Here is a 15,246-nt window from a genome sequence, read left to right on the forward strand (position 1 = left end):
GCATGTATGTTTAATTTTGTTGATGACGCTCCCTTTAATTTTGAACGTCACTTCATGTACAGATTAGTTGAGCAGAGAGATGCATTAGACACAGGAGCACATAGTTTTTCTATCATGTGACTGAGTGTAATTTCAACTTTTCAGTAAACAGATTGAAGTTACTGTGCCTACAGCTCAGTGGCTTTTTTGATATTCAGAGGGAATACCATTACAGCCAATACACTGATGCAGAGAAAGGCCCCTGAATGCAGAAAATGAGATGTTTTAGGTGTCTCAACATTTCTTGAGAGGACCACCGCCCTTGATATGTTTAATGTTGAAGCAAAGCCTATGCCCTTGCTGATGTGGATGCAGAATGAGTTTTATTCATTTCATAGATAAGTACTCCACTGTCCTACAAACAGGGTCGTTCGTAAAAGCTGAAAGGTCTAGTGTTATTAGGTCAAGACTAAGGATATTGGGGCGTCGGTGGCTTAGTGGTAGAGCAGGCGCCAAGGCTGTACAAGGCTGTTGCCGCAGCGGCCCGGGCTCGAGTCCAGCCTGTGGCCCTTTGCTGCATGTCATCCCCCCCCCCCCCCCCCCCCACACTTGTCTGTCCTGTCCATTAAAGGCTGAAAATTCCCCCCAAAAATATCTTTTAAAAAAAAAGAAAACCAAGACTGAGGATATCTATGACAGATGCCGAAAGTTACTGTGTTGATAATGTTACTTTAAGTGCAAAGTTTGCACTTTCTGGAGATCTCTGTCATGGCAATTTGACATCAAACAAGGGGACATGCTGCACAGCCTGTCATGACAGGCTTCACTAACAAACACAAATGAACCACGAATGCATTACAGTGAGAACACATTATTGCAAACTGTCATATTATTCTGATTTTTCCATGGCTGTCAAAGTCAACCCCATATGTTATTGCATGGTCATCAATAATTCTCTTGACCTTGGGTACAATAGTTGACTTCTGAAGCTTCATAAGAATATAACCAGTCTTTACACTGTCAAACGCTCTATGTTGTGACTGTTATGAGTTCTCACAATGGCTCAGACACAAATGCAAGCCACCACAATTTCAGTGTTTCTGTAGACAGGATATTATTAATTTCCTTTCCGCAATCTCAAATAAAACACTAGTTACCATCACCAAGATATACAAGCTTATGAAGATATAGAGGTTAATTGCACTGTCCAGTGTTCTCATGAGGGTCACATGTAGTTTCCTTTGCCTTTCTTGTTTCATTTATACGTTTTACATAATAAAACCAAATGATAAACATAAGCAAACAGAAACCATGGTGTATCTGTACCACGGGCTTTGGAAAACACTTAATTTTCATACTTAGGGACTGTTCTTTACTCATGAGGATTAAGGGGGTGGTGCAAAAAGAGGAAGGTGTGTCAAATAATTTTTGAAGCACTGGGGAGGGACTAATGTTTTTATTTTGGCTCGAAGGGGGGAAAATACAAATTTAAATGGTTATATTTTGTATTTATTTTAGTGCAGATTTTTAACAAAAACATGCCCTCGGATCACGCGGGTTCGGAAGGTTTCTTATACTTTTTGTTTATTTAAATCACCAGCATAACACCATTTTTTATATCAAATCATAAAAACAGAAATTATCGTTGGATTTTATGACAGACCTTGGACACATCATGTGGGATGAACGCTTCCATCAGAAAAAACAAAAAAAGACATTACCAAATATGAGCTTAAAATAGTGATATTTCTTTAAAAAATCTCATTCAAAATTTGGCCAAAAGTAAACCATTTGCAGTAATTAACGAGCATGCAAGACAAGAAAAAACAAGGCATCTTTCAACTCCAGGATTTCATCATTGACTTTTAACTTTCAAACATCAAAAGGCAAGTTTTAAAAAAAAAATCTAATTACTAATGTATGCTGGAGGGAGGGTTGTGCATTTTCTGTCAGTCACTCATCAGGGGGCTCAATAAAACATATTTGTAGCCTCAGGGAGGGTCAAAATTAAATACATTTTTTTTTAAGTCACACCCCAGCCACCCCCCTCCAATAAGTAAAAAACAGTCCCTTAGCCTCCTGTTTGATAGACACTTTTATAACAAATGATATCACAATTGACATGAATTATTTTATACAACTTCCTGTGTTTTGTATTTATTTTTTAATTAATTTATTCATTTATCTTTTTATTCTTGCAAGTTCATGTCGTCTGTACAGGTTTTGACCACTTGGGGGCAGTGTTATACCGCTGTTGTATGTACTCTGCTTCAAATTTTTAAGACGAAGAAGAAACGTACTTTCTGACAGAAAATGGCTGACTGGCAGTGTGGGCATAATTTCCCTCTGCTCCAAGCACAATTTTAAGGCGTCCTATGTAAGAGCATGCACAGTTGCATTTAACGGTGAAACACAATGTTTAAAAAGGCGAAAAGAGCTAACTTCCGACGGAGGAATGACTCCGATGAGGAAGAACAGGAGGAAGGTCGGCAGCCGCCAATATTGCCGACATCGTTCGGGCCCGCCGTGGAGGAAATCCCGTTTATGGAGACTTCTAATAGCGGCGTTACCGGAGCGCAGAGCAGCACGGATAACTATTACAGCAACGGCTTTTTGGCTAACACTAACACTGTAAAAGCTGTTAAGAAAGAAAAGAAAGTCAAAGAGACAGCTATCCCTGTAGCTACGGCGCCTGGACCCACGAAAGCCAGTTTGCTGAGTTTTGTCGATGATGAAGGTAAGCTAGCTAACTTGGTACACCAATGCTAAGCTAGCCGGTTAACGTTAGCTAAAGCAAGCTTGTTGTTTTGAAAGGTTATACTGTAAGTTAACGTTACACTTTTTTGTTTTTGCTAGGTTGCGAAATCATATATGTAAATGCATATACCGTCACAGCTAACTCATTAAGCTTGTTGTCCAGCAATCATCTGGATGATGTGCATGGTTCAGTTTATTCACCTCTCACCTTTTCCCCTCACCTGTTTGTAAGCAGAAGGATCCGAGGTGTTCAGAGTGAAGAAATCCAACTACAGCAAGAAGATTGTGAAGCAGCTGAAGAAAGAATACAAGGAGGATTTGGAGAAGTCTGGAGTCAAACAGGAAATCAAATCAGGTGGGTCAGATATCCCACCAGTGCAGTTCACTGTCTGGCATCTCTACTGTCACATCAGCAATATGAGAATAATGTTTAGAAAGTTGTTTTAACATTTGTCACTAAATATGAGAAAGCATAAATCTGATTTGAGGCATATCATTGCAGTTTTGCTAAAATGCACCCAGGCTGTCACTATGGACTCTAAGTACTCAGAGCCTTCAGGGCAAAATGTCACTTATACTTGAACAACAAGATGGAGGTAGATCTTGTAAAGTTATAGATTGAGCTTCTTTGTATCCAGCAAAAACAAGCCTCATATTTCATCACCATCGACAGGGAGGATTGTACATCAGAATTATCCGTCAGCATTTTTGTCTCCCATATGAAATCTAATGTCTAAGATCTATTTTCTAAAGTTGAAGGCAGACTTATGTTATTATTGCCTGCAGATATACTGGTAGAAATTAATGCCAGGTCTTTCGTGCCATAAGAGAGAGCAGCCTAAGATTGTATACACCAGTGATTCCCAACTGGTGGGTCACGGGTCCATTCTGAATGGGCCGCAAGTGACTCACAAATGTGTCAAGTTTGTTAAAAAAAAATAAAAAACATTTTATTTTTAAGTACAGTGAATATATGTCACAGTGTTTTTATTTTTATGTGCAGTTTCCTGCTGTAGAGTGAGTGACTAATGGACAGCTACTCGACAGAGACAGCTAACTAGTTTGACGACATGTCCAAATGCAAGTATGACACTGAATATTTAACTGTGTGGACCTCAAACTAATGACTAAGGGAAATCTCTGGACCCCGTGGCTGCACCATTTGGGAAGCACTGGTATACACCAGTCAGCCAAAACATTGATACCACTGACAGTTGAAGTGAACAACATTGTCATCTTATTACAGTGTAGTGCTCTGCTGGAAAACCTTGGGTCCAGGCATTAATGTCAGCGCCACTTGATACGCACCACCCACCCACTGCAGACTAAGTACACCCTGTCCTGGCACCAACACTCCCCAATGGCAGTGGCTTCCTCAGCAGGAAAATGCACCATACAGGATGTCTCGGGAGGGTGTACTTGGTCTGCAACGGTGCTTGGGTGGGTGGTTCATGTCAAATGGCATCCACATGAATGCCAGGGCCCAAGGTTTCCCAGCAGAATATTGCATTGCAATGAGGTGATTAGTGTTATTCAATTCACCTGTCAGTGGTTTTAATGTTTTGGCTGATGAGTGCACGCAGGTGCTATGAGGGTATCTGACTGTGCTAGAGTTTTCTGTAACAGAGAGTATGATATCACCCAACCCTTAGTATCAGCCTAATGGCTAGAATTCAAATGTAATGGAATATTGTGAGATCTGTGACCCTGTTGGCTCATCCTTCTCTGTATATGGGTTTCCTAGATGCCCCACTTCAACCTGCGGTTGCAATCAAGGAGGAAGTTATTAGCAGAGCGGGAAGTGAACAGGGGGAGGAAGAAATGGAGGTGGACAGTGCTGATGAGCAGGCGGAAGAGGCGAAGAGTCAAGGTGGCCAGGCACAAGGTCAAGTCTCCAGGAGCAACAACGCTGGAGCAACGTTCAACACACTTTCCTCCCTTAGCAGCCTGAGACCAGGTAGCATACATTAATCTTTGAATTAAATCTGTTCCTTTCTCTGAATTATTGGTCCTCTAAACTGTTGTTGAAAACACCCTGAAAAGAGTTTCACCTCTGCGTACGGCACAATGTCTCCAAACCTGAAATACTTTCTTGGTATTTGTACACACAACTACACAAGTACTTGGATCAAGACCTGCTTCTCTCCTACTCTAGGTGAGATTCCTGATGCGGCATTCATCCATGCTGCCAGAAAGCGCCGGCAAATGGCTAGAGAGCTTGGGGGTGAACCCCCACTGGTAGAGACAGAGACTCCCAAGAAACGTATGGCACGAGAAGACCAAGATGCCAGCGACGACGAAGACGAGGAAGAGAAGAGGATCCGCTTCAGCGGAGTCAAGAACAAAAGCCAGAGACAAAAGATCGCTGAGGAGATAGGTACTCTAAGAAAACATTCCACTGACCTTTTAGTGAATATATAATTATATCTTATACTGTTTTCAGTAAGTTGTCCCTAAGACATGAATGTGCCCTTCATATGCAGGTATTGAGGGCAGTGACGACGAGGCACTGGACACAGGGCAGGATGAAGAGGTGAGCCGTTGGGAGCAGGAGCAGATTAGGAAAGGAATCAGCATACCCCAGGTAAGCTGCACTATGTCTTTGAACAACTGTAAAATACTGCCAAGTAATGCTTTCCCCTGTTTTCTGTCATTGTATGTTAAATGTCTTTTGATTTGTTGTTGATAGTCGTTCAACGTAAGCAATTTGAAAGTTTTAATGGCATAATTTTCTGGCATTTTATAGACTACGCTTAATCCAACATTTTTTTGAGATTAATACAATATGCCAATAAACATAAGTTGTTTTATGCACCCTGTGTTTTCCTTGTTTCTGATGATTAGGTGCAAAGCAGCCAGCCAGAGGACAACACAGTCTACTACCAGAACAGCTACGAGAGCCAACCTTATGGCTCCTCCTACAGCATGCCTTTCACCTACAGCACCGTGGCCCCACAGGCTGCCAAGCCACCTAGCCGAGCAGACAATGGTTCTGTTCACTATGGGACCCCTATTAGTGATCTAGCCCCAGTATCCATTGATCTGGTAAAGAAACGCCTGCAGGATAGGTAGGTTCAGTGGATGACTGCAGCAACATCTATTGTCAGTCTTCAGCTCAGCTGCTGCCATCTATGTGTGCTGTGGTCCTGAAGACTCAGCTATCCTCAGATCTAAGGGCCAGAGAGGGAGCTCCTTGTCTCCTATTAATCAGTTTTCATGATGTGTTTATTGGATGGGTGTACTACAAAGTAATGTTCTGGGTAGTGTATGTCAGTATGTAAGGTTACATTAGCTTTGTTTGTCCTTAGCCCCATCTAAGTCATCATTATTCTCTTTCCCTGTATGTCATGTGTCTGTAGGCTTAGCCAAATGCGTGCAGGCCACGACGCAAACGCCAGGCGCTACAAACAGATTGAAGACGACCTAGCTGCCTCTGAGAGTGCCATACAGCAGCTGGAGGGCTCATCCAATGACAATGCAGATCAATATAAATTCTTGCAAGAGATGCGAGGGTATGTTGGAGACTTGCTTGAGTGTTTCAGTGAAAAGGTAAGGGAGAATTTATCTGCAGTCTGATTAGCTGTTTTCTGTTTTGTGTCTGTGATCTCTGACCACTTTTAAAGGGACAGATTGTATTGAGCAATCCACACTAGTCATAAAAAGCCTAGTTTTAGTTGAGATACTACTGTTGATGCTAATTAACAGTGCTGACAACCCAGTGTGACTACACATTAGTCTCTTGGAGCACACTCCATGAATATCTCTTTCACAAATGCTGTCATTTTCGACAGATGCATAACTTTGATCTATCAACATTATTGCTGCTGGTTTTTTAATAACAAGAAAATGCATTTACTTCATAATGAATCTGATGTTTAACATTTTCAGCCATTAAGAAAATTGCTGAATTTATTCTAGTCATTACTGACATAATAAACAAAGTTATTTTAAGATGATTTGGAGCTGTAAGAGAACCCCGTCTAGTGGTGTGGCCAACTATGTACTTAAATCCTCACAAAGAGGCTGAAGCCAATTTGTTCAAACAAAAGGAAATGATGTCCCGGCACAGATTATATTGTTGTACACCTATACCTACTTACTAAATGCATGTTTAAACAATAATATGGTCTTGATCCTACAGCAGCAGAGCAGCAGCAACGTGGCTACATGTTTCCTCAACAACACTAATGTCTGTTTTAACCCTGTTAGGTGTTGGGAACGGGACATTCATCAACCATTATGAGTATAATTTAGTATGGAGTCCTTTAACACAGTGTAAACATCAAGACTGGAACTGTATATTTTCAATGTTGGGTAAAAACCTTCAACTCTACAATTTCACTCCAATTTTGTGGTTTTAATGCATTAACCTCACAAGGCACTTCATGGTCCAGTGTGTAGGATTTAGGGAGAAAGGGAATTTAATGGGTATGTTTTCTTACATGTGTAATCACTTTCAAGTATGAATCATCATGTTTTCGTTACCGTATAATAAGCCATTTACATCTACATTTAGAGTGGGTCCTTGTCCGAGGAGTCCACCATGTTGCACTGCCTAAAATGAATAAATCAAACACTGGCTCTTGATAGTGCCATTCCCCTTTTAGTGTCAGCCTCAGTAGTTAGCAGCCTCTCTGCAACCTCTGCAGATGATTTGGCTTCTTGTTAAAACCTAGTAAATGGCTGCATCTTAAGTTACCAGAGAAAAAAATGTGAGCACACATTCGCAAGTGCTGAGCTAGCGGCCCCCCAAACCCTGTGAAAACCTCCTGAACAGTGAATACTGAAGGAATCCTGAGCAGGAGTTCATGCTTGGCACATGGGAGAAATTTTAGTTGATTGCAATCTGCAGCCCTCACCGCTAGATGCCGCTAAATCCTACACAATGCTCCTTTAACTATGCCTTTAACTTGATTTGTCAGTATTTTCATATTAAGCCACTGGCTAAATAAAGTCCATGGTGTTCAAGCTTTCCTTCAAGGAAATATGACATTATAGTGATACTAAGTTTTCACCCAACACAAATGAAATTTTGGTTCCAATATTATATTGTTCATTACACTCCTCTTGTCCCTCCAGCAAGACATCCCCGTGACTGGGAGCCCCGCTTTTGTTTTGGGTCAAATATCACAGAAGGCATCATATCTTTCAGGTGCCTGCTGTCCTGGAGCTGGAGGCTGCCATGCACCAGTTACTAAGGCAACGGGCCTCACGACTTGTCCAGAGAAGACAGGATGATATTAAAGATGAATCGTCGGAGTTTGCAAGCCTTTCAAGTCAGTCCATCTTGAAGGTTTTTATGATTTATTTGAACGGCCTCGTTAGTTCTCTGTATGTGAGCGTGTGCGTTTGGGTGTGTGTGCTGTTCACATTCTTGTTTCCCACAACCCTCTTTATGTTTCCCCTCATGAGTGTGATTAAGGTTAATTGAAGTGTTACTTTGAGTGAGTGAGCATGTACGTACATGAGAACTGTTTTATTGGAGGAGCCGTTTCGGCTACTCTTTATTGGAGTCTCACAGTCAGCCGGGTGGTTGTAACTCGGCTCAAGCAATGAGTCACTAAGTAAAGATTAAAAAAATCTGGTTCTGACTTGTCATCTGTCACTTTCACTGTAACATGTAGAAAGTTGCAGCCAGGTAAGTGACTAGAAAATGAATGATACTGAAATTATTTGTAACAAATATGTCTATTTGCTGATGGTACTTTTTTTATATATTAGGGTGTTTAGGTCAATGTTATAGCTTGTTTCTTAAAGTAATTATTTTGCCTCTGTATCTAATTTATTTTTAAGTATTTTGATTATTCTAAGTTTGAGTACCATATATTTTGTATTAGATGTTGAGGGCCCAGAATAAGAATGAGGTTATGGGTTGTCTCAGCTTTTCATAGCTGGTTCTAACATGGCTCCTGTCTCTTGCAGATAAAGCTGTCATGGCTCCTAATCTGGACTCATTTGGTCGAGACCGTGCAGCATACCAAGAGAACAGTCGTCAGAGGAGGATAGCAGAAAGAGAAGCACGACGGTATGAAGCTTGATTGCACTAATGAAAACATGTTCAAGAATTGTTGCTAACTTTATGTGACATGCTTCTGGCAAATGTTACTGGCTTGATTGTCCTTGTAGGTTGTGTTCTTGTGCTTGCCTCAAACCATGAAAAGCCAAAACTCGCATCTGAACTTAGCTGTTTGTGCTTTCCTTCACAATAATACAGCCTTGATTGTTGCTTGGTGTGTAAAGCTCATGTTTGCCATGTTAGAGATCCTAAGTTCTGACTTTGAGAGAGTCATTGTAGTGCCAGGCTGGTTAGAGTTTATCATAAATTCTGTCCTTGGTTTTAATTGTCTGCCTTTGTGCTTGTGGGTTGGTGCAGAACTCGGCGGCGACAAGCTAGAGAGCAGAATGGAAAGAGGGCAGAGCATAAAGAAGGCTTATCATCTGATGATGAGGAGACCTCTACTGACATCACCAGCTTCAATATGGAGAGAGGTACATCATTAAATTGCTGCAGAAATGACAGTGTCGGCCATAATGAGGAGAAGTGGCAAATATTTTGATCAAATGTGATAGAAGACAGACATAACACAGATCAGTCATTCTGCGGCTCATGCCTTACTGAAGCCTTTCATCCCATCCAGATCGCATCATCAGGGAATGTAAGAAAGTATTTGAGGATGTGGTGGAGGACTTTCATTCTCTTGACTGCATCAAATCCCATTTTGAAGTGTGGAGGAGAGAATACGCCGACTGCTACAGAGATGCTTATATAGGCCTCTGTCTGCCCAGACTCTTTAACCCTTTAGTCCGTCTGCAGCTGATCACATGGAACCCTCTCGAAGTAAGACGTGTGTTTTTTAAGCGTAATATTTTCCTTTAGTAAAACGGGATAGATTCTAAAATCCTCTTGTCTTTTTTCCCTCCCCAGACTCAGTGTGCAAATTTCGAGTACATGCTCTGGTTTGAGTCGCTGTTATTTTACGGCTTTGAGGAGCACAGCATGTTGCAGCGAGGAGATGGGGATATCAGCCTGCTGCCTGCTATTGTGGAGAAGGTCATCCTCTCCAAACTGACAGGTAGAGTAACCCACACAGCTGCGCTTGGCATACTGAGGTTTGCTCGGCATACCAATGCAGGCTAGTACAAAATATGCCCTGTGTATTTATGTATGGGTTTGTTTGTGTGTGTGTCAGTGTTGGCAGAGCAAGTGTGGGACCCGCTGTCAAACAGTCAGACCGCCAGGCTGGTGGGCTTCATTCACAGACTAATAAAAGGTTACCCCACTGTGCTGCACGGGGACAACCGATACACACAGGTATTGGCCACTGTCACACTAAACATAATGCACTTTGTCTGCAAAATGAGATTACTTGGGCTCTTCTGGTAGTATTATTGTCATCTTGATTTCTTTTTTTTTGCCATCAGGAGCTTTTAAAAACGGTTGTCTTGAGAACCAGGCGAACTCTGGATGAAGATGTCTTCCTTCCACTCTACCCAAAAAAGTATGTTACATAATTGTAACCTCCAGAGGAAGCCCAGTTTGTATTTCTTCAATCTGCATGATGAAACTTTACAACTGATTAAAAGTGTGTTTTTGCTTTTTCTCAGTGTGTTGGAGAACAAGAATAGCAGTCCATACTTATTCTACCAGAGGCAGTTCTGGTCCTGTGTGAAGGTATGTGCAACAGTGGTGTAAAGACAACATTCTTTTTAAATGAATTAATCCATTCAGACACTAATTGCTCAGATGGTAGTTCTGAATGGTTGTTGTAAATCACATCACATGTAGGAGCAGATCTGGATTTGAAAGGTTTATACTTGACAAGTTTAAATGCTAACATCTCTGACTGTATGTGTGTCCTTGATATACAGTACAGGCCAAAAGTTTGGACACACCTTCTCATTCAATGCGTTTTCTTTATTTTCATGACTATTTACATTGTAGATTCTCACTGAAGGCATCAAAACTATGAATAAACACATGTGGAGTTATGTACTTAACAAAAAAAGGTGAAATAACTGAAAACATGTTTTATATTCTAGTTTCTTCAAAATAGCCACCCTTTGCTCTGATTACTGCTTTGCACACTCTTGGCATTCTCTCCATGAGCTTCAAGAGGTAGTCACCTGAAATGGTTTTCCAACAGTCTTGAAGGAGTTCCCAGAGGTGTTTAGCACTTGTTGGCCCCTTTGCCTTCACTCTGCGGTCCAGCTCACCCCAAACCATCTCGATTGGGTTCAGGTCCGGTGACTGTGGAGGCCAGGTCATCTGCCGCAGCACTCCATCACTCTCCTTCTTGGTCAAATAGCCCTTACACAGCCTGGAGGTGTGTTTGGGGTCATTGTCCTGTTGAAAAATAAATGATTGTCCAACTAAACGCAAACCGGATGGGATGGCATGTCGCTGCAGGATGCTGTGGTAGCCATGCTGGTTCAGTGTGCCTTCAATTTTGAATAAATCCCCAACAGTGTCACCAGCAAAACACCCCCACACCATCACACCTCCTCCTCCATGCTTCACAGTGGGAACCAGGCATGTGGAATCCATCCGTTCACCTTTTCTGCGTCTCACAAAGACACAGCGGTTGGAACCAAAGATCTCAAATTTGGACTCATCAGACCAAAGCACAGATTTCCACTGGTCTAATGTCCATTCCTTGTGTTTCTTGGCCCAAACAAATCTCTTCTGCTTGTTGCCTCTCCTTAGCAGTGGTTTCCTAGCAGCTATTTGACCATGAAGGCCTGATTTGCGCAGTCTTCTCTTAACAGTTGTTCTAGAGATGGGTCTGCTGCTAGAACTCTGTGTGGCATTCATCTGGTCTCTGATCTGAGCTGCTGTTAACTTGTGATTTCTGAGGCTGGTGACTCGGATGAACTTATCCTCAGAAGCAGAGGTGACTCTTGGTCTTCCTTTCCTGGGTCGGTCCTCATGTGTGCCAGTTTCCTTGTAGCGCTTGATGGTTTTTGCGACTCCACTTGGGGACACATTTAAAGTTTTTGCAATTTACCGGACTGACTGACCTTCATTTCTTAAAGTAATGATGGCCACTCGTTTTTCTTTAGTTAGCTGATTGGTTCTTGCCATAATATGAATTTTAACAGTTGTCCAATAGGGCTGTCGGCTGTGTATTAACCTGACTTGTGCACAACACAACTGATGGTCCCAACCCCATTGATAAAGCAAGAAATTCCACTAATTAACCCTGATAAGGCACACCTGTGAAGTGGAAACCATTTCAGGTGACTACCTCTTGAAGCTCATGGAGAGAATGCCAAGAGTGTGCAAAGCAGTAATCAGAGCAAAGGGTGGCTATTTTGAAGAAACTAGAATATAAAACATGTTTTCAGTTATTTCACCTTTTTTTGTTAAGTACATAACTCCACATGTGTTCATTCATAGTTTTGATGCCTTCAGTGAGAATCTACAATGTAAATAGTCATGAAAATAAAGAAAACGCATTGAATGAGAAGGTGTGTCCAAACTTTTGGCCTGTACTGTAGTTTATATGCTAACCACTGATCGTCACATTTACATCTGCGACAGCTATAGAACTACTTGTATTGATGTTGTACGCTGCTGTGTTTCTTTCCTAGCTGCTGGGCAACATCCTGCAGTGGGATGGTATCTTATCCATATCCTCTCTAAAGGATCTGGCGTTGGACAGCACTTTGAATAGATACATCCTCTCTGCACTGCAGACCACAGACACTGGGGAGGACAATGTCCCAAAGTGCCAGAAGGTAGGAGATGCATCACTTGTTTTATAGTTTCATGCTTTCATGTGTAAATAGACACAGCAGGGCTCTTACAGTCAGAATGCTTGTTCACATTAAAGGGATAGTGCACCCAAAAATGAAAATTCAGCCATTATCTACTTGAAGTTTTTAGAGTCCTCACATCACTTGCAGAAATCCAAGGGGAGAGGGTAGCAACACAACTCCATCTAATGGAGGCCCCAGATTCAAATGTCCAACAACACATAATTGAAATCACAAAATATCTCCATACTGCTCGTCCGTAGTGATCCAAGTGTCCTGAAGCCCCGACATAAAAAGTTATTTGGAAAACGTCATTTGAACTCTGTTTTTAGCCTCATTGTAGCCTGCAGCTCTAACTGCCTCTCTGTGCACCGCACTTACATATGCGCGCTTGTGCGAGACCGTGAGACATGGTCACCGCATTCATGTGTATTCACGTGCTTTCGCTGGTCTCATGCGCAAGTCCATTCCCTTTAAGTGACTTGTTTAGTGATATCACTCTTCAGACAGAGGGCAGTATCATTAAGAGTAGGTATAGACATTTTTAATTGAAAAGAGGGGCCTCTGTTGTCTGCTACTTTTGATTTCATGGTCTGTTGCAGTATGTAGTACTAGAACATAAAAGAAGGAAGTCCTTTTTTATTATTCAATTTCTGCTCTTACTCCCTCAACTTTGTCCCCGGCCTGATCTTGTGTCAAATACAGTTTGAAAAGGTCTTCACAGATTGCATGAGGGCTGTTTTATTATATAAAGCAGTACATTTACTTTGGTTTGCATGAGAGCCAGTGCAACATCAGAGGAAATGCTTTTTGTTATTTAACCCAAGATACTATCAGTCTCTTCCTGTCAGGCTTAGTGTTAACTAAGACAAAATGAAACTTATTTTCACAACCCCTTACTGCATTTACACACCTAATTGTAGGTTTCGGAATTATTGCAGACATCTTATGATGTGCCTATAAAGTCTAAAAATAAAGATGATTTTTTTTTAGCTGCCTGAGCAGTGGAAACTGGCTCTTCTCCTAGATCTGACAATTTGATGAAGGGTGCTTATATTTTATAATACAAGCCTCAGCCCAAGTCAGTATGATTGGCTGCACTCCATTTTCCTGTACCTTCATACTGCTTGCACCCTCAACTTGACAATCACACCTGCTGTGGAGGAGCAGGTGTCTCAGTTGGGCAACCGTGGCCATTCGTGACGCACCAAAACAGAGTGACACAGAGCTTGTGTTGAACACGTCCTTGTTCTTGTACCTTTCTCAGGTGGTGGAGTGTTTGCCACTGCAGTGGTTCTCTGGACTGAAGGGCCAGCAGACGTTGCCTCAGTTGGAGCCATTCTGTCGCTACCTCACCCACCTGGCCAACTCATTGTACCGGAGCAGTTTGGGCGGGTCTGACGTGGAACGCCGCACTGCAAAGTAAGAGGCTCTGCCAGGCTCCACATATAGGGACTATTGGTGTAAATTGGGGAGCTTGCAGTTATGGCTCCATCTACTGGAATATTATGGAAGGTGCTTTAAGAGGGATACAGTGGAAGAGGTTGTTTTGTCAAATTGCATAATTACAATTTACTAACTGGTGTTTTTAAATGACTCCCTTCATGTCTATCATAAAGCTGTGGTGTGATGCTATGGTTTCTGTCCATACTGCTTCTAATACAACCCATATCTGCCAACAGGGACCAAATCAAAGAGCTTGTGAGGATGCTGGGCCACATGAATGCCCTGGACCACATCATCACTGTCGCAGAGGAGCATGGCATTAAAGACATCAAGCCCCTTCTGGAGGCCAAGTCGTAGAGGAGGACATCACATCAGAAACTTTTCAGTCATCTTTTAAAACCATGGCATTGCTAAAGTTGGATGCCTGGGAAAAAGTGTGCGAAAATGGATTTGAAAGAAACTGTTGTTAGGTTGCCTAAAAAGAGAAGGTAAAAAAAAAAGCCCTTGGTGTAAATATTGTGAATAATGTATAGAAAGGTGTGCTCATGTGCTCAGCACAGGACTGATGCTAAAATGAGGCCTTGTATTGTCAGCTCAACAACACTGCTCAGTTATAGTATGCTGGCAGTATTTTTAAATGCATAATTTATTAAGGGTAAACAATTGTTGACATGGATTACTGGCATTTTTTGAAAATGTCTGATCTCTCCATTGTCACCATTTCCAACCCGGCTATGTGTTTTCTTCTCACATTCTCTGTTTTTTCTTTTGTGCCAAAGGGACTTTCTATTTGGCCAAAAGGTAGAAATGCACACTGGCACAGACTGACAACCGACTTGTCTCTGAGTACTCTGTGAGGCAGTTGATACGGCTAATCTTTGATCTCAAGTTCAACTTACTGTTCTCCTGTTTCACCCACTGGACTGCCCTGATGACTCTACCACAGCTGAGAGCTGTCTTTTCACGTTTGCAAGACTTTTATTTTAGCATTTTATTTGTCTGTGAATAAAATAATAATTTGAATGATCGATTGTCTTGTGCCTCATCAGATAGCATCCTTATGTTTTTGTACTTAATCTGACCATAACAGGGACATAGGGAAACTATTTCTACTGTTATTTAATTTAAGAATGCTTTGTAGGACTCCTCCATGGACTTAAATGGAAATAATATCACTGATTTTGTGGATGCTCAGTTTCTTTTTGACTTGAAAGTGGATTTCACAGGAGCAGCTGTCTTTGTTAAAGTTTTCCATTATTGCTGATTGCTAATCGAAGCTTAATCATGCTGTTAATGTGAAATCATATT

The 15,246-nt window shown here is 41.7% G+C and overlaps 1 protein-coding gene across 2 annotated transcripts; it reads left to right on the forward strand.

The window, feature by feature from the left end:
* The first annotated feature begins 2,264 nt into the window (after positions 1 to 2,264).
* On the forward strand, positions 2,265 to 14,965 carry paxbp1 (PAX3 and PAX7 binding protein 1). 2 transcript variants are annotated; one of them, XM_033644479.2, is made up of 18 exons: positions 2,265 to 2,716; positions 2,972 to 3,091; positions 4,481 to 4,693; positions 4,892 to 5,113; positions 5,220 to 5,320; positions 5,581 to 5,804; positions 6,096 to 6,285; positions 7,889 to 8,012; positions 8,659 to 8,761; positions 9,110 to 9,225; positions 9,375 to 9,574; positions 9,662 to 9,809; positions 9,927 to 10,048; positions 10,159 to 10,235; positions 10,342 to 10,408; positions 12,328 to 12,474; positions 13,760 to 13,914; positions 14,175 to 14,965. In XM_033644479.2, exons 1-18 carry the CDS (start codon positions 2,395 to 2,397, stop codon positions 14,293 to 14,295), a joined length of 2,772 nt encoding a protein of 923 aa, XP_033500370.1. In that variant the 5' UTR covers positions 2,265 to 2,394; the 3' UTR covers positions 14,296 to 14,965. The 2 variants fall into 2 exon arrangements, with proteins under 2 accessions (XP_033500370.1, XP_033500362.1); XM_033644471.2 differs by having other exon boundaries at positions 2,275 to 2,716; positions 2,969 to 3,091.
* Positions 14,966 to 15,246: the final 281 nt, after the last annotated feature.

Source organism: Epinephelus lanceolatus, chromosome 11, assembly GCF_041903045.1.
Source record: "Epinephelus lanceolatus isolate andai-2023 chromosome 11, ASM4190304v1, whole genome shotgun sequence".
NCBI classification, from domain to species: Eukaryota; Metazoa; Chordata; class Actinopteri; order Perciformes; family Serranidae; genus Epinephelus; species Epinephelus lanceolatus.